This window comes from Vulpes vulpes, chromosome 8, assembly GCF_048418805.1.
Source record: "Vulpes vulpes isolate BD-2025 chromosome 8, VulVul3, whole genome shotgun sequence".
In the NCBI taxonomy this organism is placed as follows: Eukaryota; Metazoa; Chordata; class Mammalia; order Carnivora; family Canidae; genus Vulpes; species Vulpes vulpes.
The window spans coordinates 72,144,444-72,161,388 of NC_132787.1; the positions used below are offsets into that span (position 1 = coordinate 72,144,444).

The following is a 16,945-nucleotide window of genomic DNA, read 5'->3' on the forward strand; positions in this document are numbered from 1 at the left end:
CCTACCTGAGCCAAGACCAAGAGTGGGACGCTTAACCCACTGAGCCATCCCAGGCGCCCTGATTGTGTTCTCTAAATGCTTTATAATACAGTTTGTATTTCTTTCTTTTGTATTCATCATAAGTATACTTTTAATATAAACAATAACTAAAATTGGAAAATATAGAAATAGAAGAAAAACAAAATCACCCATAGTTCCACCCCTCAGACATACCTACTATTTACAGTTTGTTGTGCTTCTAGTCTTTTTTGGTGTTGTTAGCATCTAGTCTTTTTTTTTTTTTCTAAACATAAATATTTATGTATTTTTTAAAAAATCGTAATCATTCTGGGGGCGCCTATGTGGCTCAATCAGTTAAACAACTGACTCTTGATTTGCGCTCAGGTCATGATCTCAGGTTTGTGAGATCAAGCCCCACCTCAGGCTCTGCACTCAGCACCTCTCCCTGCCCACTCTCTCTCTCACACAGATAAAATCTTTTTTTAAAAAAAACCCGCATTCTGTGTAACTCTTTTATCACTTACTATCACTTTAGTAATAATTCTATTGCTTTTATGATACTAAAAAATCATCCTTTGGACAAAGCTGTTTCCAGGAAACCCTAATGCATCATTTAGGTACATTAGGTTCCAAGAAATCTGACCTTAAAATAATTTTTATACTCTTGATTGTGCGATATGTTCGTGTAAAGGGAGACATCTTCAAAAGCCAGTAAGGGAACCGGTGAGAAAATGAAAAGGAAATAATTTTAGAATTTATAGACAATGTCAAAGAAGCCCACTGTGGTTGGAAGGTGATAGGGGGCTGTTGCAGGCGGCGGGGTTACAGCGCCTCGTCATGTGCCAGCGCCACCTAGTGGTTGTGGTTGGGAACAGTCTGAATTCTCTGCATCTGCGGGTCTGGGAGCTGGACGACTCCTGGTTGGGGACCTTGCTCCAGTACCCTGATGCTGGTCTCTGCTTAGCCTGCTGAAAATTGAGCAAGACTACTGTCAGCACGGATACATAGACATAAATATTGGAGTTTGCATTATGAGCACCAAATGGGCACCATGAGAAAGGAAAAAATGGCTCCCAGAATCTATGAAACAAAAAATTCAGATTGAAAGACAGCAGTTTGGTCGGTATTCCGTCTCTTGAGCTGCCTCCAATCCATTATCCATTTTGCAGACCTCTTTTTAGAGCAAACCTCTTCTCCACTTGTAAACGCATTTACCTTATTATACAGAAAAATGTCAGTCTTTTCTCCCTGACAGATGTATTTTGATTGGGCTCTTGGGGAGGCAGGTAGTACCAGAGAAAACACTCTGCTTTGTTAGAGCCATAAAGGGCTGATACGAATCCAGTTCTGGGTCCTAGGCTGAGCCATAGTCATTCCGAGCTTAGTTTTCTCCTCAAATGGGGATGATCATGGCTTCTTCGCTAAGTTATTTATTTATTTTTTATTTATTTATGAGAGACACAGAGAGAAGCAGAGACACAGGCAGAGGGAAAAGCGGGCTCCATGCGGGGAACCCGATGTGGGACTCAATCCTGGGACTCCAGGATCACGCCCTGGGCCAAAGGCAGGCGCTAAACTGCTGAGCCACCCAGGGATCCCCCTCTTTGCTAAGTTATAATAAGGAGTTGATGTATTGCCTAGTGCTTTGCTTTTAGTGGGGTGCTCAATAAAGCGTAGCTCTTTTTGGGGTGCCTGGGTGGCTCAGTCGGTTAAGCATCTGCCTTTGGCTCAGGTCATGATCTCAGGGTCCTGGGATGGAGCCCACGTCGGGGCTCTCTGCTCAGCAGGGAGGCTGTTTCTCCTCCTTGTGTCCCTCCCCACCCCACCCCTATTGTGCACTAGCTTGCTCTCTTTCTCAAATAAATAAAAACTTTTTTAAAAACTGTATATTTTGGGCAGCCCTGGTGGCCCAGTGGTTTGGTGCCCACCTTTGGCCCAGGGCGTGGTCCTGGAGTCCCGGGATCGAGTCCCACGTCGGGCTCCCTGCATGGAACCTGCTTCTCCCTCTGCCTGTGTCTCTGCTCGCTCACTCTCTCTCTCTCTGTGTGCCTCTCATGAATAAATAAATAAAATCTTAAAAAAAAAACTTTTTACATATCTTATTTTTTATAATAAAACTCCTTGTTAAGTCAGACTAGATTAAAACAATTCAGTTTACCAATTCTAGGACACACAGGTTTTTCCCATTTTAGTATCTCTGAAGTCAGAATGTGTCAATGGCAAGCCAGTGTATTTTTTTCCTTCTTAATAGTTCTATAAAATAACGGTACTTCTTACATTTGCTGGTGTTTTAAAGGAAGTGTGGTAATTAGGTTAGCAGTGTTTGAAGTGCTATAGGAAGACAGACCTGTTTTAAGTGCTCTTGGATTGTGTCTGTAGAGACTAAACATGACAGCTGGTTCCATGAGGTCTGATGGTGACAATTCCCCACTGGTCTGTTCCCAGTCTCAGACTTGAACTTGTGAGCTCCTATTTCTATGAAAAATATTTATTTGGAAAGAGTGTGTTGAATATTTTAAACCTCACTGAGGGGCACCTGGGTGGCTCAGTCAGTTAAGCATTTGCCTATGGCTCAGGTCACAATCCCGGGATCCTGGGGTCAAGTCCCCCATCAGGTGACTCTGCTCAGCAGAGAGTCTGCTTCTCCCTCTCACTCTGCTCGCACTCTCTCAAATAAATAAATCTTAAAAAAAAAAAAAAAACTCACTGAGATTACACAGAGCATAGTTAATAATTCAACAGCCTATAGCATTTAGGGCTGCATGGTATACATGAATCGAATGTATGTTGTTTGGAAGAGGGTATGTTGGAGGGTGGGTGTAATCTCTCCTCTGATTCTGTGGGTTTTTTCCCTGCTGTGTAGACTGCTCCTTTCTCTCCCAGGCTGGATGGGCTGGTGCTTGGAAAATACCTGGCACATATTGAACACAGTAAATAACAGCAGATTGTATTCTCTGTCTCCTTGGCAACTGTGCCTAGTCTTTTTCTCTCTCTTTCAGTCTAATAAAGTTCCTGTTGTTCAGCCCCCGCATCACATGCACCCGTTGACGCCCCTCATCACCTACAGCAACGACCACTTTTCCCCTGGCTCCCCTCCCACACACCTCTCCCCAGAGATCGATCCAAAGACAGGTGAGTCATCCAAAGCTCAGGCTGGCCCCCATGCAGAACTCCAATGGGGCAGGTTTGTCTTCTCGGGGAACATAATGGCCCTGGAATCAGGCAGCCCTGGGTGCAGGTCATGTCTCCAATTCCCGAGAGCCCATAACCTTGCCCATTAACCTTAGCCTTTTCTGATTTTTCATCCGTGCTTCCCTGTGTGTCCCTTTCACATCACAGAGGCATTGTGAAGATAAGAGGAAATTATATGAGGCAAGGCCCAGGGCCTGGCTCCCCACTAAGGAGGTGGTGTTGCTCTGCCATTGTTTCTCTAGTTTAGAATCTCTTAATACTTTGGCGGTGCAATGAGCTGGAAGTCTGCGTTGACCTTGAGTCTAGCCCAGCTGCGGGCTGTGCCTCCCTTAACCAAGACCTTTGCCTTTTATATACTGAACATTTTCAAATAGAGTAACCAGTCTAGCCAGACTTATAAGTGTAGCTACAAAGCAGCAAGGCTGAGCTGGCTTTTTTTTGTTTGTTTTTTTAACTTGTTCACCAGAACTGTCCACCCCAGGGAGACACAGCCTCATCAAATTCCCAGAGTTGTCATGGCTCAAAGCATTTTTGGAACCCCCCTTAAGAGAAATCACAGTTACTATAAGTAACAGATAACGAAGAGGACAAACATGGAATAGAAATCCAAAGTTTACTTCTCCATGAATGGGGCAGGTTATCTAGGGGAATAGTTAGATGACTCTGGGGAATATCTTGGGTCTCTCAGTCTAGGATTTCTGGTCCCTTTCTTGGATGACTCCTGTATAAGCAACTGGAAATTAGTCCTAATGACAGAGGAGGGATCCATGTAGCCAGAGAGAAGCCGTGTTAGTCCTGCCTCCCCCAAATATGCCCTTGACCCCAGCAGAGCTAGGGAGGTGACAGGCAAGGATAATGAAAGAAAGGACTTCTGGTTTGGTGTGATTTTCAGGTACGTGGTAGGGCCAGGAAGCAGTCTGACACATGTCTCTTTGAAGCAGGAATCCCTCGGCCTCCTCACCCATCTGAGCTGTCTCCATATTACCCACTGTCTCCTGGAGCTGTTGGACAAATTCCCCATCCCCTTGGCTGGCTCGTCCCACAGTAAGGAAACTCATAGCCTTTCTCACCCTCCTTCCTTCTGTATGCTGTGCTCTGCCTCCGGTACCTGCCGTGAGCCCTGGGGGCTCTGTATGCAGCACCTCCAACCCCACATTGGCATCCTCTCACCAAAGCCCATAGCTTCCTCTTACTTCTGCCTTCCTTCCCTTTATCATCCTTTCTTCTCAGCCCTCTCTCCTTCCCTGTTCTGAACCGTCCCAAACTAGCCTGCTGACTAGTTTGCCTTGCTCCTGGCTCTTATAGGCAAGGACAGCCCATGTACTCTCTTCCTCCTGGTGGTTTCCGGCACCCCTACCCTGCCCTCGCCATGAACGCCTCAATGTCCAGGTGAGTCCCAGGACTAGGGTGTGAGCATGAAGCGGCCTTTGCAGGGAATGGTCCTCTACGAGTGGCCTTGCCATTTCTGACCACTGAAAGCTTTCTCTTGGCCCTAAACAAGGAGGTACAGGCCCACCTTTCCTCCCCACTCACCCTCATGCCCCATGGTCAGAATGGAGACCACAGACTTGGCTCACTCTTCCCATCACCCTAAGGGAAGAATTTTAAGGCTCCAGCACTTAGCCTCCCACCACATCCTCCCCACATGCGAGGCTTTGCGCACTGAAGCCAGAGACTGGGAAAAGACTAGTTTCTCCTGAAATGATGTCAGGAGAGGGAACAGTAAAGGGGCCTCCTGTCCCAGGGGCTGGATCCTTCTGACAATGACACCTCTGGTGACAACGGAGTGCAACCCACAGCATATGCCCTTATTTCCCCATTGTGTACCCTGGCCTCTGGCCTGTTATACCTTCCTTTGCATGTTTCATCCTACCTGCTTCCAGCATCAGATACAGGAACCCCGTGCATTTGTGGGGGAAGGGGAGGATTGCTGGGTGTTTGCCAACCTGGTTCTGTCAGGTCTGTGAATGGGCATCCAGCTCTCAAAGTCCACCATGGCAGAGGCATTTACACAGCCCTGCCATGTCTAGGTGACAGGCACCAGCCTGAACCCCTCTGTTGTCGCTTGTTTCCACATGGTACACAGCCTGGTTTCCAGTCGGTTCTCTCCTCACATGGTGGCTCCCGCCCATCCTGGTCTGCCCACCTCAGGGATTCCCCACCCCGCCATCGTCTCCCCCATTGTCAAGCAAGAGCCAGCGCCCCCCAGCCTGAGCCCAGCCGTGAGCGCGTGAGTATCAGGCAGCCTGGATGGGCGGCAGCCAGTTTCTGAGCAGCACATGCCATTTATTTTTCTCTCCTGGTGGCGTTTAGCAGGCAGCCAGCAGCCTCCCTCAGCCATATTCTCTCTCCCTGGACTCTCTGTGTTCCTAACCTCTCAGAGAGACCTCTTTCTTTTCTCACAGTAAGGAAAGTCTTACAATCAGGGTTTGGAGGCTGAAAGAGCCTGAGAATGATTTTGACTTGCTTCCCCTCCCCATACACATGAAAGTATGAGCCCTGAAGGGAGGATTTTCTCCAGGTCACAATTGGCTGTTGGTGGCAGAGTGGAGAGTGTCCCCAAGGCCCATGTTTTGTCCTCTGAGCCATAAAACAGCGAGAAAGCCAAAGTCAGTGCCTCCTGGTGGAGAAGACCCACCCCCTTTCTTCTGCCCAGAGTGCCCAGTCCCCTGGCCTCTGTCCCTGGGGCCAGCACCCCTCACCACCACCACCACCCTCTACTCCTTCCTCAGGAAGCTAGCCTTTCATAGGATATGGCCTCAGCTCATTCCAAGGCTGGGAACTACTTGTGGAAGATGCTCAGGTGCTGCAAGAAGCCATGGCAGCTTGAATGGATGAACGCCCAAGCAGCTCATCCCTGTTCCCCAGGGGCGGTCGGCCCCCGAGCCTCCGCGACAGGCAGGGATTGCGGGCTGGGTGACCACCGACGGGTGCTAACCTACAGCTTTGTGACTCCCCAGGAAATCACCAGTCACGGTGAAAAAGGAGGAAGAAAAGAAACCCCATGTGAAGAAGCCTCTTAATGCCTTCATGTTATATATGAAGGAGATGAGGGCCAAGGTGGTGGCTGAGTGCACCCTGAAGGAAAGTGCAGCCATTAACCAAATCCTGGGAAGAAAGGTAAGATCTGCCCTCGTCCCGGGCTGTGTGGGGCAATGTCCCCTGTGTTCCACATTCTCTGTCATCTCTGACCCTCTCTCCACAGTGGCACAACCTGTCCCGAGAAGAACAGGCCAAGTACTATGAACTGGCCCGGAAGGAGCGGCAGCTTCACTCCCAGCTCTACCCAACCTGGTCAGCCCGGGACAACTATGTAAGTGCTGCCCTCAGGCCCCAAGAGTGGCATCTGTCGGTGACACCAAGCAGGAAAGGAAAAGTGGTTACATTGACAGAGGACTTCTGAGGCCAGGGAGGAGGCTGTATTTCTTTAGAAATAAGGAAGGCATTTTAATGCTCAGGAGGCCAACAAGAACATGGCTCTGGTGTCCTAAGGACCAATGTAAATTTGTACCCCTGTCATTTGGAGTGGACTCAGCCTTTGATTCCATAATTTAGGATGCAGGAGGAGCTGTTCTGGCTCTGGTGGTGAGACTGCTGCTGGCCAGGGGTTCTGAATCAGGGGCTCAGCGAGCAATGTATGAGCTTCACCTGGCATTTCCAGTAACTCTTTCCAGTAATCTCTAGGCAGATTTTTATATGTCCTCATTTGCCTTTTTTTCTGGTAAGAGACTTCAGAGCTCTTAGATTTTCTGTGGGGCCTGAGTCGCCTCTCAAGAGATCAAGAACCACACTCTTCCAGGGAGAGAAATGGAAAAATAAGCCTGAGGGCACTGAAGGAATAAGGCCTTCTAAGAAAACCAGGACACCGGGCTGGAGGGAAGAATCAAGGGCATGTTCCAGGAAGGCTCATTCTAGCTCATTCTGGCTCCTCAGAGGCTTCTGTGGGGAGGGTGACCTGAGTGGCTGCCCTCCACCCCCAGCTTCCTCACTCAGGGAGGGTCAAGGGCAGTATGGGCAATATCCTGTCTCCCCCACTTCGTAGCTGGGAGTTCCCCTGAAAAGCCAACTATTCTGACTCTGGTTACCCTTTCTTTGGCCATAACTTTCAGGGTAAGAAAAAGAAGAGGAAGAGAGAAAAGCAGCTGTCACAGACACAGTCCCAGCAGCAAGTCCAAGAGGCAGAGGGTGAGTCCTGAGGAGGGCACTGGCTCTTCTTCCCACCATCACAGTGGGGGCGGCCCCCTCACCGCTCCCAGGTGTCTGTAGAGTACAGTGATAACAGGCAGAGACACAGGCAGAGGAAGAAACAGGCTTCATGCAGGGAGCCCGATGAGGGACTTGATCCCAGGTCTCCAGGATCACACCCCGGGCTGAACGTGGTGCTAAACCACTGGGCCACCGGGGCTGCCCCATATAGATGAATTGAATAAAATTCAAATTCCAGAAATAAGCCTCTACATTTCTTTAAAAAAAAAAAGGGCAGCCCTGGTGGCTAAGCAGATTGAATGGAGATCTGTCTCCAAAAGTGGTGAGATTTAGGCAAGAAAGGTGATGATAAGAAGATCTAGCCTGAGTTCTTTTCCCTCCTATCAGATACTGAATCGGTCTTTGCCATTTTGGCATTGCCCCTTCTCCATGCTCTAGGTATGCCTCGATGCGGCTTCCTAATCTTGAAAGCCTAGATTTCAGGCACCCCTTCCCTCCCAGTAGGCGTTCTTGAGTTCCGCCTCACCCACGGCTACTGGCTGCTGAGTCTTTCTTGTGTTTTGTCCCTGTAGGTGCTCTGGCCTCCAAAAGCAAGAAGCCATGTGTTCAGTACCTGCCCCCTGAGAAGTCCTGTGACAGCCCTGCCTCTTCCCATGGCAGCATGCTGGATTCCCCGGCCACTCCCTCCGCAGCCTTGGCATCACCAGCTGCCCCCGCAGCAACTCACTCAGAGCAAGCCCAGCCCCTCTCCCTCACCACCAAGCCAGAGAGCCGGGCCCAGCTGGCTTTACACTCAGCTGCCTTCCTGTCAGCTAAGGCAACAGCCACCTCCTCTGGCCAGATGGGCAGCCAGCCCCCCCTTCTCTCCCGGCCCCTGCCCCTCGGGTCCCTGCCCACAGCTCTGCTGACCTCTCCCCCCTCCTTCCCAGCCACACTCCATGCCCACCAGGCCCTCCCCGTGCTCCAGGCCCAGCCTCTTTCCTTGGTCACCAAGTCTGCCCACTGAGCTGCCCCGACCTATGCAGGCTGTCAAGTGACTCGTCGAGTAGTAATGATTCAGAAGAAAAAAAAAGGAAACTTTATTGGTCAATATTTGACCTCTGGACTGTTCTGTAAAGTGACTGGTAACAGCAGCACTTTACATTTTGTAGATGTAACCAGTAGCTGATCTTAAGGCTTTTTTAAAAAACAAAACAAAACAAACAAAAAAAAAACTTTACAAGAAAGAGGACTGAAAAGTAGTGTGTTATTCTACCTGTACGTACAGTGGTGGATGGACCTGGGCAGAAGACCCCTTTCTCTCTACCTCTCTTGCTCTCTGCCCCGCTCCCTCTTCTCGTGGCTCCCACGTGCCCCCTTCCAAGGCCACACGTCGGCCATGGCTGGCCTTCTAGCCTGCTGCCTCTTCACCTAGATCCCATTCCTGGACATTCCCTTTTACCTCGCCAAGTTTTTCTCCTTCACTCAACTCCGTCGGTTCTTGCCTTCATCTTCGTCCTCTGCCCAGTGTAAGACTGTCATCATGTCAGAAGCCACCTTTTGCCTGATTGGTCTCCACCAGCATCCCCTTCCCCTCAGCGGGCCCTAACACAACAGCCTCCAGCTTTTGGTGGGCAAAGAGGTCCTCTGAAATGGTTCTTCCCCACACTGAAAGGGATTCAAGGTGCCTGCCACTTCCTTGGTGAAGAAGTCTCTGTGCCACCCCCTCACCAGTCAAGACCTCCCATCACAGTCCCAGAGTGGCAGATGGGACCTGGCCCCACGGCCTGGCTCCCGTCCCCTGGGTCAGTGCTAAAACAATCCGCCAAAAGTCTAAACTCCCTCCTCCCTCCCCCCATCACCTCACATGCTTCTTCTGTGTGTATTTCTTTTTGTTTTTATGGGGAATTTTTGGAGCATTTTAAACTTCCAGTTGTTTATTTTCACAAAAGAAAATAAAATTGCAGTTGCAAGACCTTTCCAGAGTATTTTAGTTCTTTTGTTGAATCAGGCCTCCCATCCTCATAGCAAGCCCTGTGCTAGATTTTTGCAGGGGGTTGGCGGGGAGAATACAAAAACATGCCTGACAGAAAAATTCAGCTGAACTTCCAGCCTGAAATGTACAGACCAGTCAGTATTAGTAACTGAGATCTAAAGACAGTCATCTTTATTTTCCTTTGTCTTCTCATAATTGCCAAGAGATAAGGGCATCCTTTGGTTGTTCTGCATGGTACCTAGCATCACAACTCTTTTTTTTTTCTTAATATTTTACTTATTTATTCATGATAGACACACAGAGAGAGGCAGAGACATGGGCAGAGGGAGAAGCAGGCTCCCTGCAGGGAACCCAATACAGGACTCAATTCCAGGACCCCAGGATCACATCCTGAGCCAAAGGCAGACGCTCGACCACTAAGCCACCCAGGCACCCTACCACTGCAATTTTAAAACAGCCTCTTTGAGCTATAATTCACATAACATGCAATTTATCCATTTAAAGTGTACAATTCTTTTTATTTTTTAAAGTGTACAATTCAATTAGGTATTTTTTTTTTAAGATTTTATTTATTTATTTATTTATTCATTCATTCATTCATTCATGAGAGACACAGAGTGAGAGATAGAAAGGTAGACACAAACAGAGGAAGAAGCAAGCTCCATGCAGGGAGCCTGACGTAGGACTCGATCCCAGGTCTCCAGGATCACACACACCCTGGGCGGAAGGCAGCGCTAAACCACTGAGCCACCCAGGCTGCCCAATGGGTTTTCTTATGTACAAAGTTGTGTATCCATCATCACAATCTTAGAACATTTTAATCACCTCAAAAAGGAACCCAGACCCTTTAGAAGTCACCCCCTTATCTTGCCCTTACACAATCCCAGCAACCATTATCTGTTTTCTGTCTCTGGATTTGTCTCTCCTGGACACATGATTTGAATGGGATCGTGCAGGGGCTGCCTATCTCGCTGGGTCAGAAGAGCATGCGACTGCTGATCTCTGGGTGGTAAGTTCAAGCCCCATGTTGGGTGTAGAGATGACAAATAAATAAAACTTTTTAAAAAGTAATATGGGATGATACATCATATGGTACTTTTTCCTCTGTGTGCGTGTGTGTTTGTGTGTGTGTATTGGGGGTTTTTTGTTACTAGTAGGCTCCTTGCCCAATGTGGTGCTTGAACTCATGATCCTGAGATTGAGAGGCACATGCTTTACTGACTGAACCAGTCAGGTGCCCCATATGTGGTCCTTTCTCACTGACTTCTTTCAATGTACTCTTTTCAAGCTTCACCCATGATGTAGCATGTATGAGTATTTCATTCCCTTTTTTATTTATTTATTTTTAGAGAGGGAGATGGGGAGGAGAGGCGGGTGCAGAGGGAGATGGAGAGAAAATCTTAGCAGGCTCCATGCCCAGGGCAGAGCCCCATGTGGGGCTCAATCTCACAACCCAAAGATCAGGCCTGAACTGAAACCAAGAGTCGGATGCTTACCAACTGAGCACCCAGGCACCCCTTTTTCATTTTTGATGGTAAAATATCTGTAACATAAAATGTGCCATCTTAACTCTCTGTAAATGTACAGCTCAGTGGCACTCATTCCACTGACAGTCTTGTATCACCACCACCATTTCCAAAACTTTTCAACCCCCCTGAACAGATTCTATATAACCATGGAGTCATAACCCCCTCAGTCCCACTTCCTCCAGCCGGTGACCTCATCCCCTTGCTGTTTCCATGAACTTGCTTATTCCAAAGAGTCCATTTAAGTGAAATCCTAAAGCATCTGTCCTTTTATGCCTGGCCTATTTGACTTAGCCCACTGTTCTCCATGTTCGTACATGTTCTTGCATGGATTAGCATTTCATTGCTTTTTTTTAAGACTTGATAAAATACTTAAATCTTCCTTTGCCTTTTTATGAGTACTTGCCAGTTTTTTGTTTGTTTTTTTACCCTACTCAGACATGGCTTCTTTTTATTGTGGTAAAATGTACATAATATAAAATTGAGTTTTAACTATTTTAAAATGGACAATCTAGTGGTATTCAGTCCATTCACAATATCACGCAATCCTAACTACTGTCAATTTCCAGAATGATTTCATCATCCCAAACAAACTACCTGTTAAACATTAACTCCCCATGCACCTTAGGACCCTCTAATCTTTCTATTTATGAATTTGCCTATTTTGGCTACCTTCATATAAGTAGAATCCTACAGTATGTGTCCTTTTGTGTTTGGCTTATTTCACAGCATAATACTTTCAAGGTTCATCTACATTGTAGCATGTGTCAGAATTTCATTCCCTTTTATAACTGAATAATCCATTGTATATATAAACCACATTTTGTTTATCCATTCATCTATTGATAAATACATGGGTTGCTTATACCTTTTGGCTATTGTGAATAATAGTGCCTTGAACGTCACATGTAAGTATAATGTTTTAGTTTCTGTACTCAATTCTTCGGGGTATATACCTAGGAGTCAAATTGCTGGGTCATATTGTAATTATTTGTTTTAAATTTCTGAGGAATTGCCAAACTGTTTTCCATAGCAGCTGTACCATTTTACATTCCAGCTGGCAACATGTGAGGGTCAAATTTCTCCACATCCTCACCAACACATTTTTTTCTGTTTTTTATTCCGGTAGGTGTAAAGTGGTCCTCAATGTGATTTTGATTTGTATTTACCTAACACCAGTGATGTTGAGCATTTCTTCATATGCTTATTAGACAGTTGTCCCAGACTATATATTGAGAAGACTATTCTTTCCCCCAGTGAATGGTCTTAGCACCCTTGTTGAAAATCAGCTGACCATAAATGTAGAGGCTTATTTTTTTTTAAGATTTTATTTCTTTATTCATGGGGCGGGGGGGGGGGGGGGGCGGGGGGAGACACAGGCAGAGGGAGAAGCAGGCTCCATGCAGGGAGCCTGACGTGGGACTCAATCCCGGGTCTCCAGGATCACGCCCTGGACAAAAGGCGGTGCTAAACCACTTAGCCACCAGGGCTGCCCTTTTTTTTTAAAAGAAATGTAGAGGCTTATTTCTGGAATTTGAATTTTATTCAATTCATCTATATGGGGCAGCCCCGATGGCCCCAGTGGTTTAGTGCCGCCTTCAGCCCGGGTTTTGATCTGGAAACCTGGGATCGAGTCCCACGTCGGGCTCCCTGCATGGAGCCTGCTCCTCCCTCTGCCTGTGTCTCTGCCTCTCTCTCTCTGTGTCTGCCATGAATAAATAAAAAAAATCTTATAAAAAGAATTCATCTATATGTCTTTATGTCAGTACCACACTGTCCTAAATACTATAGCTTCGTAGTAAGTTTTAAAGTTGGAAAGCATGTTTTATAGTTTGCAGAGTATAGGTTTTGCATTAAAAAAAAAAATTATCTTACTTTTTTTATTTTTTTATTTTTTATTTTTTTTATTTTAATGTAAGCTCTATGCCCAACATGGGGCTTGAACTCACAACTCTGAGATCAAGAGTTGCATACTGAGCCAGTCAGGTGCCCCAAGTTTGCACTTCTTTTGTTCTTTTTTTGATAGTAAATGGAATTGCTTCTGAAACAATTTCCATTTTTAGGTTGCCTATTTCAAATGTATTGAAATAAAATTGAGTTTTGTATATTGGGGTCATATTTATAACCTTGCTGAATTTGTGTGTGTGTGTGTTTAAGTAGGCTTCATGTCCAACATGGGACTTGAACTCATGAACCTGATATCAAGAGTCACATGCCCTACCAACTAAGCCAGTCAGGCACCCTATTGCTAAACTTATTTTAATAAACTTTTAGAAAATCCTCAGGATTTTTATTTTATTTTTTTAAAGATTTTATTTTTTCATGAGAGACAGAGAGAGAGAAAGAGAGAGGCAGAGACATAGGCAGAGGGAGAAGCAGGCTCCATCAGGGAGCCTGACGTGGGACTCAATCCCAGGTCTCCAGGATCACACCCTGGGCTGAAGATGGCGCTAAATCGCTGAGCCACCTGCCCATCCTCAGGATTTTTATATCACATCATTTGCAAATATAGTTTTACTACTTCTTTTCCAATCTGGACACTTTTTATTTCATTTTCTTGCCAAATTGTCCTGGCTACTTCTAGCACAGAGTTGGGTAAGAGCAGAAATGACTGTTCTTTATCTTAAAGGGAAAGCTTCCATTCTTTTACCATTAAGTATAATGTTAGTTGTGAGATTTTGTACAATGCCCTCTTTCAGGTTAAGAAAGTTCCCTTCTTTTCCTAGTTTGTTGTGTTTTTATCATGAAAGGGTGCAAGGAAAATTTAAGATTTATTAAAAATCCCTGCTACCACTCTCTTAAACTAAAATTGGTGTGCGTTAGGGGTTAGTGCTGAAATCTGCCTTCTCTAATCCTATTCCAGTTAGAAGCTCTGCCTGAAGAAGAACCATATAACTTGATTGGTGTCACACTTGATTTGTGATGCCTAAGATCAGCCAGGCCTTCTGTGCCACTCATTGGTTATGACACTTGGCCTTTGTCAGCAGCTCTTCAAATCCCCTCAACAACTCCATGTCACCATCTCAAACGCCACCTTCCCAGTCTTGAAGACTGCATTGCCTCTTTCTTAGACTATCAAGAAAATTGAGGCCAACTGAAATACTCTTTTTTTGAACCCTCATATCCCCACCTCCATCTCCACTCACCCTCTAACCATTTTAACTGCCTTTCCACAGGTCTCAAAGTCAACCTGTTTGACTTTGGTTCAAACCAAAGTCAACTGCACTGCTGCACCCTAGACTTAAACCTTCGTCTCTGTACCTTGTAATCTTGGTCACTCTAAATGACCTCTTCCCTTCAGTCAATTTACATAACTTGAAACTGTTTCACATGCAAACTTCCAGAAAAGTGTAGTTACAATTTACCTTCCATTCACTTCTTAACCCATCGCAGCCAGGTTTGCCCTCAACATTCTACTGAAATATCTAATTCTGGGGCACCTGGGTGGCTCAGTGGATGAGCGTCTGCCTTCAGCTCAGGTCGTGATCCTGGGGTCCTGGGATTGAGTCCCACATAGGGCTCCCTACCGGGAGTCTGCTTCTCCTTCAGCCTGTGTCTCTGCCTCTCTCTGTGTCCCTCATGAATAAATAAATAAAATCTTAAAAAAAAAAAAAATCTAATTTTAACTCCTTATCTTCAACTCTATGCTGTATTTTATTTTGTTGATTTCACTTTCCTCATAGAAACACTCAGGTTGGGGCATCTGGGTAGTTCAGTCGCTTAAGCATCTGCTTTCAGCTCAGGTCATAGTCCCAAGTTACTAGGATCGATCCCCACATCAGGCTCCCTGCTCAGCTCATGTTCTTGCACGTGTGCTTGCTCTCTTTCAAATAAATAAATATTTTTTTAAAAAAAAGAAAGAAACACTCAGTTCTATGACAATTGGGACAACTGGGTACTCTCAAAGGATGTTGAGTAAAGAAAGTGGGAAACAAGATGATTGTGTCCCAGAAGATAAGTGGCATGACTGGTTGTAGCACTAAAACTATAAAGAGGACCTGTAAGGTAAGAATTGTACGTATGTTTTGTAACTGGCTTTATTTTCAGTTAATAATCTATCATATGCACATAAATGCCTATAAAGAAGGGAAAACCAACAAAATATTCATGACAATAGCTCTGGATTATAAGATATTTTTATTTTCTTACTTTCATTTATCTTTATATTTAAAAATTTCATATAATAAACATGTAATTAATTATATAACAATAACTTTGGGGAGTCTTAATTATATGCCAGATATACTGCATGATTTGGACACTTCTCTACTCTCCTGCCTAGTAATATGGATGCCAGGTCAAGCTGAACAATTCCATTCCCTTCCTTACACACATGCCAAGCCAATATCCTGTCATGTTAGCCAAATATTTATATAAGGGAGGTGGAGAGATTTTCTTTTAGAAACAGATTCATTTACCAGTTCACATCCTTTAGCCAGAGCAGAGTCACATTTCTGAAATAATTTCATAAAAAATTTCTCTGATTCTTTTTTTTTTAACATTATTTGAGAGAGAAAGAGCTCACGCACATGCACACAAGCAGAGGGAAGGGGCAGAGGGAGAGAGAAGTTTGAGCAGACTACCTGCTGAGCATAGAGCCTGACTCTGAGCTGGATCCTAGGACCCTAAGATCACAACCTGAGCTGAAATCAAGAGTTGGTTGCTTAACCCACTGCACCACCCAGGGACCCCACTTCTATGTGATTCTTATTCTCTCCTCAATAATGAGTGTGCGTGAGATTTTCTTACAACAGAAGAACACTGGGAAGTATATTGAAGGGTTTGTGAATAACAAAGTACCTGCTCCTGAAAACATTCTATGCCATGTACCCATTCCTTGAAATTCTGAAGAGTTTCAACTGACTGGACCTGCATGACATGTAAGCTAAATATTGTACTCAACAGACTACAGAGGAGTAGTATTTCCCTTGGTGGCTGTAGTCCTTTTTGGTGGGATTACATTTTGACCTGAGTTAACTGGAATATTTTCTGATGTAGTTTTCTGTCACACAAAGACTTATGTTCTGGACAACTGCCAGATCATTTGCTCCTAAATCTGGCTTTGCTCCAGCCCCATCCTTTGCCATTTTCCTTATTCTCTGTTATCTAGCAATCTTGTTCTCATCTTTAGACTTCCACAAAATATTAGGCTCCCACCTGCTTCCAGGCCTTCGCACATGCTGAAGGGAGAACTCATCCTCTTCTCTTCAACTTCACCTGGGAGATATCTACACTCTTAAGTTAGGATCTATCATTTTTAAAACTACTCTCTACTAAGCACCTAACCTGGCAAATGATTATAAAACGATTTCAAGCAGCCATTAATGTATAAACATAACAGTACTTTAAACAGTATATGGGGATCCCTTGGTGGCTCAGCGGTTTAGCACCACCTCTGGCCCAGGGCATGATCCTGGAGACCCAGGATCAAGTTCCATATCAGGCTCTCTGCTTATTCCTCTGCCTGTGTCTCAGCCTCTCTCTCTCTTTCTCTCTCTGTGTCTCTCATGAATAAATAAATAAAATCTTTTTTAAAAAATTAAAAAAACAGTATGATACAAAACTATTTACCCAATGATACCAATTTGGAGGAAAATGAATATGTATAGAAAAGAACAAAAAAATACACCAATATAAGACGGAGGAAAAAATAAGTACATCTGTAAGTGTTAAAAAAAAAAAAGCCACTAGAAAATAAAACACTACATAGAAACACAATAAACTAAGTGGTAACTGTAGAATGGTAGGGAGCAAGAACTTTCTCATGTATAGCTTTTTTTTTTACTGAACCATTAGAATGTATTACCAAATCAAATATATTAAAATGTTTGCAAAACAGGGACGCCTAGGTGGCTCAGCAATTGAGCTTCTGCCTTCAGCTCAGGGCTCAGGGCGTGATCCTGGGTTGAGGGATTGAGTCCCCCATCGCGCTACCTGTGAGGAGCCTGCTTCTCCCTCTACCTAGGTCTCTGCCCCTCTCTCTCTCTCTCTCTGTCTCTCATGAATGGATAAAATCTTTTTTTTTTTTTTTTTAATGTCTGCAAGG

The 16,945-nt window shown here is 45.2% G+C and overlaps 1 protein-coding gene across 2 annotated transcripts in view; it reads left to right on the plus strand.

Moving 5' to 3' along the window:
* The window catches only part of TCF7L1 (transcription factor 7 like 1), a 159,814-nt gene extending 150,457 nt beyond the window's left edge, over positions 1-9,357 (plus strand). The window contains exons 5-12 of one of the 2 annotated variants that reach the window (XM_025994435.2): positions 3,000-3,132; positions 4,131-4,236; positions 4,498-4,581; positions 5,279-5,422; positions 6,153-6,312; positions 6,398-6,505; positions 7,302-7,377; positions 7,971-9,357. In XM_025994435.2, the coding sequence (XP_025850220.2) occupies positions 3,000-3,132; positions 4,131-4,236; positions 4,498-4,581; positions 5,279-5,422; positions 6,153-6,312; positions 6,398-6,505; positions 7,302-7,377; positions 7,971-8,404 (1,245 nt within the window). In that variant the 3' untranslated portion in view covers positions 8,405-9,357. The remainder of the gene's footprint in view (positions 1-2,999; positions 3,133-4,130; positions 4,237-4,497; positions 4,582-5,278; positions 5,423-6,152; positions 6,313-6,397; positions 6,506-7,301; positions 7,378-7,970) is intronic. The other variant, XM_072767047.1, reaches the window with a different exon arrangement.
* The last annotated feature ends 7,588 nt before the right edge of the window (positions 9,358-16,945 follow it).